Below are 6,000 nucleotides of genomic sequence, written 5' to 3' on the forward strand. Positions count from 1 at the left end.
CGGCCGTATGATGAAACGTTATCTCCGCATGTCCTTTGAATTGGCGTAAACCCGCGCGCAAGCGGGGTAAGCGGACGTAAGCGAAAATGCCGAACGCCCGCTTACAACCGAAATATGTGGCCGGCGGTTCGAAGACGCAAACTCTAGAAACCCTGACGGGGAAAAATACTCTTGTAATGAGATTATCGCAAAATCTGTCCCAGCCAGCTCGAATTCTCCCGGTGCCTTTGTTTGAAGAATATCGTACTTGTCGCACTTCATCAACATTTTCTCCACCATCAGCATCTCATTGACTGGAGACTCGAGATCCATAACCTTTGTCATTTCTGAAAGTTGGATTGAATGTCGACCGAATCTAGCGCGCGATGCACGTGATATGTTTGCCCCGCATGACGTGAAATTTTGCCAGGCGTGACTTCCCAAACAACCAAGGTAGTGCGCATCTTCCAACGGAGCTGCTTTCCTAATGGATGCAGGTGCAGACAACTCCACTCCTTCCGGAACACGACGCAAGAGACATGATGATTCTACAGAAAGCAGGAAACGAGTAGCGCGCGCGTCAGCGAACCCTTGCGTCTCATCCGCATGATATGCCGCTTACTGCTTGCTCAGGTGCAACGAATGCCGGAGGCTAAAAGAAAAATGCCCCGGCGGTGATCCTTGCTCACGGTGTACTCGATTTCGCCGTCCCTGTGGCTACCAAGACGCCAGACTCCGTACTCAAACTGCCACTCCCCACGACAGGTAGCATCTCCGTCGCTCGCTCCACGACTGGTTCTGATTATCGAAGGGATCTCCAAGGCTTTTTCGATGCAGACAGAATCCGCTTGTTGGAACAAATTGTCGAGCACTCCACCGGGACCGTGTGCTTCGAGAAAGCACGTCTTGCCCATCTTCTCGCCTCTCTCCGCCCAGCAGCTCATGACTATGGCCCTCGTGCGACCAGCGAAGATGAAGATTTCACCATCAACCCCGTGTCTCCCACCTCGGCATGTAAGTTCACTCGCTCACGTTTCCCCGCTGTGACCCTGATATCAGACAAAGTGTATTCCGGAGAGCTCTCTCACTCCAACTTCTCGCTCCGGCTTCAGCAGAGAGTTGAACGTCGGCTGAACGAAGCGGTACCCGAAGTACGCGCCCCAGCATCACCAATCACAAACGTCTCCGCTCACCTCACCAGCTACAAGGCAGACCGGATGCTCCAGCAGATTCACCATCGGCGATCAAGCTTCGCTCTCAGGCATCCGTTGTCATCGATGCGGTCAGCTCTTTCCCACCAGCCGAAGTTGCAGCGTTCCTTGCCGACGTCTTTTTCAAATTCGCCCAGACAAATTATTCGTACGTCGACGAGCAAACCTTGCGGCAAAAACTGGGAAGATTCTATTCGCTGTCTCCAGAGATAGATATCAACGACGCACCTTGGGTCTGCACCATCTTGATGATCTTTGCCATCGGCACACAGTTCGCCCATCTCAGTTCATCAGCGGAAGATGGCACAGACCATGGAGCGGACGACATTCTGGCGCTGGAATTTTACCACAAGGCTTCTGGACTCATCTCAGACGTCATCGCAGTTGCTTCCATCGAAAGCGTACAGGCGTTCCTCTTACTCGGCGTGTACACTCTTCCCATCGATGCCGCGGGCTTGTCCTGCACCTATCTCGGCATTGCCATCAAGATTGCCACGCAAAACGGCATGCATCGCAAGCACCACAAGACACTTGCATCTCGGCAGGTCGAGCTACGAAGGAGATTATGGTGGACTGCGTATACGCTGGAACGGTACACGTGATTGCCCCCTCCTACGACCACATGTTAACACCCTGCAGGCGGATATGCGTTTTGCACGGGAGACCCGTGTCGATCTCACGAGCGGAAATTGATGTGGACCTGCCCCAAGATCTGCCAGAGCTACGAGAGGCGCCACCAATCCACGCGTTGCCGAATATGTTGGCTATGATTAGGCTTACAGAGACCCTGGAGAACGCCAAGGAAGCCATGTAAGGTGTATTCCCAGACGACAAGGATTCTTACCAACTGTGTAGATTCGCGTTCAAGAGGGCGGCTAGAAAACGAAGCCCCGCTTTGATACAGCCAGTCCTACAGCTAAAGCAAGAACTGCAGCAGTATTGGCAAAGCCTGCCCGAAGACACGTTCTGCAGAGACTTGACGCCGGGGAAACCGCTATTTCGTTTCAACATTCACTTGGCTCTGATGTATCACCTCATTTTCATTTTCCTCGGTCGCTCCTTTATACTCAAAGGAAGCACTTTTGAGACGGTGGAAAACGTACAGATGCCGGAGTGGACCGAGATGCGCGACGAGCTTGTTAACGATTGCATCCGCGGTGCCCTAGCCGTCATTGACCTCTGTCAGACTTTGGACAATGAGATGGGATTAGCCAGATCATCATACACCGAGTTTACTTCCTGCTGCGCTGCTCTGCTAGCAGTGCTCGCGCGGCGCATATCAGTGCGGAACACTCGCTTGCAGACTGCATGCGACGCGGGGATCAAGCTCCTCAAAAAGATGTCGGTGGGAGTCTTCTCCGACAGTTCTGAGAAACTCACGGTGGAAGCTCTCGAGACGGCCATCCATCGGCTGGACAGCTGCAGCGTGGCCTCGCCTGCCGCCAGTGGAGTCGCTTATGCGCAGTTCAGACAGTGGGCCATGAACCGGCAACACACACAATGCAACGAGCCGGCGACGCCACGTCAGACAACGACGAACACTCCGCAAAATGCTGATGCCATGCAGGGTCTTTACTCGTTTGGATTGGACGATCTGTCCTCGCTGCCAGGATTGGACCAGTGGTTCGAATTCGGTCTCCATTAGAGGCATGCCGGTTGCTCCGGTCTTCCAGTGCGACCGGCGTTTCACCCGGTCGGTGACCGGATCCGTGACCGGAAAACGGCCAGACCGGAGATCGGCAAGTTGAAGCGGGGTTGCGCAATCCGGCTCAGAGAGATTGTTGCCGGTTGGCCCTTGATTTACGGCAAGTCTGGGGAGTCTGCTGGTCATATTTAGCAGCTCTACATCGACATCTACCACCGCAAATCGCTCGCTATTCAGCCTCCACCATGTCAAAACTCTCCGACTTCCGCCTCCTCTCCTTTGACGTCTACGGCACCCTCGTGGACTGGGAATCGGGTGTGTTGGCCGCGCTGCAGCCACTCCTCGACGCCAACAACACCAGCTTCTCGCGTGAGCACCTCCTGCACGTGTACCACGAGGCGGAACGCACGCAACAGACCAAGAATCCCGGCATGCGCTATGCCCAGCTGCTCACCACCATCCACCCACAAATCGCCGACCGCCTCGGGCTGCCGCAGCCGACTACGGAACAGAATGAGGCTTTCGGCCGGTCGGTCGGCGAGTGGCCAGCTTTTCCAGACACGGTCGATGCGCTGCGCCGGCTGGGCAAGCACTACAAGTTGGTGGTGCTGTCCAACGTCGACCGCGAGTCGTTCGCCAGGACCAACGCTGGCCCTCTGCAGGGTGTGCCCTTCGACCTGATCATTACCGCGGAGGATATTGGCAGCTACAAGCCGGACCTGCGCAACTTTGAGCACATGCTGCGTGAGGTCGATGCCAAGTTTGGGATCAAGAGGGACCAAGTGTTGCAAACGGCGCAGAGCCAGTTTCACGATCACCATCCCGCAAAAGAAATGGGAATCAAGTCGAGCTGGATCGTCAGGCCTGGAGCGGTCATGGGCAATCGCGCTGGGGAGGTCTACGACTGGAAATTTGATACCTTAGGTGAGATGGTAGATGCTCTCGAGCGGGAGTAGAGATTATAAATTTTAAGCGTAAATCTAATAAAATACGGCATATTACTGAATTACCTACATTTTAATTTTTATTTTCTAAATTACCTATCTATTTACTTAATTACCCACATTTTTAATTTTTTAAAATATATTTATAATTTTTTAATTTTTTAAAACTCTAATTAAATAACTAAAAACTATAGCTAAAACTACGTATAATACTTAAATAAAAATATAAAATATATATATATTTGATAAGATATTTAGCTACTTTTACTTTACGTTTTTTTTAAATTTTAGTTAAGATATAAGAGATAAAAATTTTTAAAAAATATACTATAAAAGCTTTTAAATATACGCTATAAAATAATATAATTTTTATTAATAAAGTATTAAATTTTTATAAAGATATCTTAAAAAACTAAAAAAAAAAAAATTAAAAAACTAGATAATTAAATAAATATCTAGATAATTTAGAAAATAAAAATTAAAATATAAATAATTTAATAATTTACTAAATAAAATATTCTTTTTACTTTAAGAATCTTAATAAATTTTTTAAATATCGCTATTTTACTAAAAGATTCTACTAATTTATTAAAATTATATATATACTAAAAAAACTATAATTTTAGTATTTAATATTATATTATCTTTTAAAAAAATAATTATTAAAAGTAATATTTATTTATATTAAAAACTTTAGTTACGATATTACTAATTTAAAAATAACTCTTTTATTAAAATATATTATTTTTTAAGTACTATAAAACTTTAATAAAATTAAATTTTAGTATTATCTTTATTTTAATAGTATTAACTAAGTATATAAATAATAATTATATAAAGAAATAAAAATATACTATATAAAAATATTAACTTATATTTTTAAAATATTATTTTTAAACTAGTAATATTATAATTAAAATTTTTAATATAAATAAATATCGTTTTTAATAATTACTTTTTTTTAAAATATTAAAATTTATTTATAACGCTTATAGCTAGTATATACTATTAAACTATATAAATAATATATAAAAATTATATTATAGCTAGAATATATTTAAAAAATATCTATATAAATTTATATTATATTTTAACGACTAGCTATTAAGTAATTTACTACTAAAGATTTTTTTATAGTTTATTAGCTATATTAGTTATATTTTATTTATTAAAATTAAAACTTAATAATTATATCGCGCGTATAAATACTAAATAATAATATATTTATTAAAGTATATCTACTATAAAGTTTAATAAAAGCTAAAAATTTAAGCTATATAAAAACTATAATAAATTATTAAATTATCTATATCTTTATTTTTATTTTTTAAATTATTTATCTATTTATTTAATTATTTATATTTTAAAACTTTTACTAAATTATCTAAATTTATATTATATTATAATTTTTATAATATTAATATAATATAAAAACTAGATAATTTAATAAATAATATATAATTATAATTAATTTAGTAAAGAAATAATTATTAAAAGCGATTTATATTTATATTAAAAACTTTAAATATAATATTATAAATTTAAAAGTAACTCTTTTATTAAAATTTACTATTTTTTAAGCGCTATAAAACTTTAAAAAATTAAATTATAATATTTTTTTATTTTAATAGTATTATTTAAATATATAGACGATAATTATATTAAAAAAATATATATATATATTATATAAAAATATCGACTTATATTATTAAAAAAATCGCTTTTAAATTTATAATATTATATTTAAAGTTTTCTTATTAAATAAAATTACTTTTAGTAATTTATTCTTTAATAAATAGATTAATTTATATTTATTAAATTATTTAATTTTTTATAAAAAAAATAATTTCTTCTTTATTTTTTAATTAAATTATATAAAAATTTTAAAAAAAATATTATTAAATATACTTATTTTTAATATAAAAACTCTAAAAATATTTTTTTTATTTTAAATATATCTTTTTTATTATTACTACGTTTAAAGTTATTATATTATTTTATTTAACTAGAGTAATATTTAAATTATTTATAAGTTATTTATATATATTATACTACTAGTATTTAACTAGTATTTATATAGTTTAATAGTATATTATTAAAACTTATACTAGTAATTTACTATTACTAAATAAAATAATATAGTAACTTAAAATATAGTAAAAAATAAAAAAAGATATATTTAAACTAAATAAATATATTTAAAGTTTTTATATTAAAAATA

General features: G+C 38.3%; 2 protein-coding genes across 2 annotated transcripts; both read left to right on the forward strand.

Annotated features, from left to right (window-relative positions):
• Window positions 1–466: 466 nt before the first annotated feature.
• Window positions 467–2,835, forward strand: LTHEOB_11023 (uncharacterized protein; the record flags this gene model as incomplete). The annotated part of the gene is made up of 6 exons (XM_035507734.1): window positions 467–476; window positions 745–993; window positions 1,045–1,130; window positions 1,181–1,782; window positions 1,830–2,000; window positions 2,046–2,835. 6 exons carry the CDS (start codon window positions 467–469, stop codon window positions 2,833–2,835), a joined length of 1,908 nt encoding a protein of 635 aa, XP_035366954.1.
• A 245-nt stretch (window positions 2,836–3,080) lies between these two features.
• Window positions 3,081–3,791, forward strand: LTHEOB_11024 (uncharacterized protein; the record flags this gene model as incomplete). The annotated part of the gene is made up of 1 exon (XM_035507735.1): window positions 3,081–3,791. The coding sequence occupies one exon, from the start codon at window positions 3,081–3,083 to the stop codon at window positions 3,789–3,791; it is 711 nt and encodes a 236-aa protein (XP_035366955.1).
• Between the last annotated feature and the right edge of the window lie 2,209 nt (window positions 3,792–6,000).

The sequence above is a fragment of the Lasiodiplodia theobromae genome (genome assembly GCF_012971845.1).
Source record: "Lasiodiplodia theobromae strain AM2As chromosome Unknown scaffold_43, whole genome shotgun sequence".
NCBI lineage: Eukaryota > Fungi > Ascomycota > Dothideomycetes > Botryosphaeriales > Botryosphaeriaceae > Lasiodiplodia > Lasiodiplodia theobromae.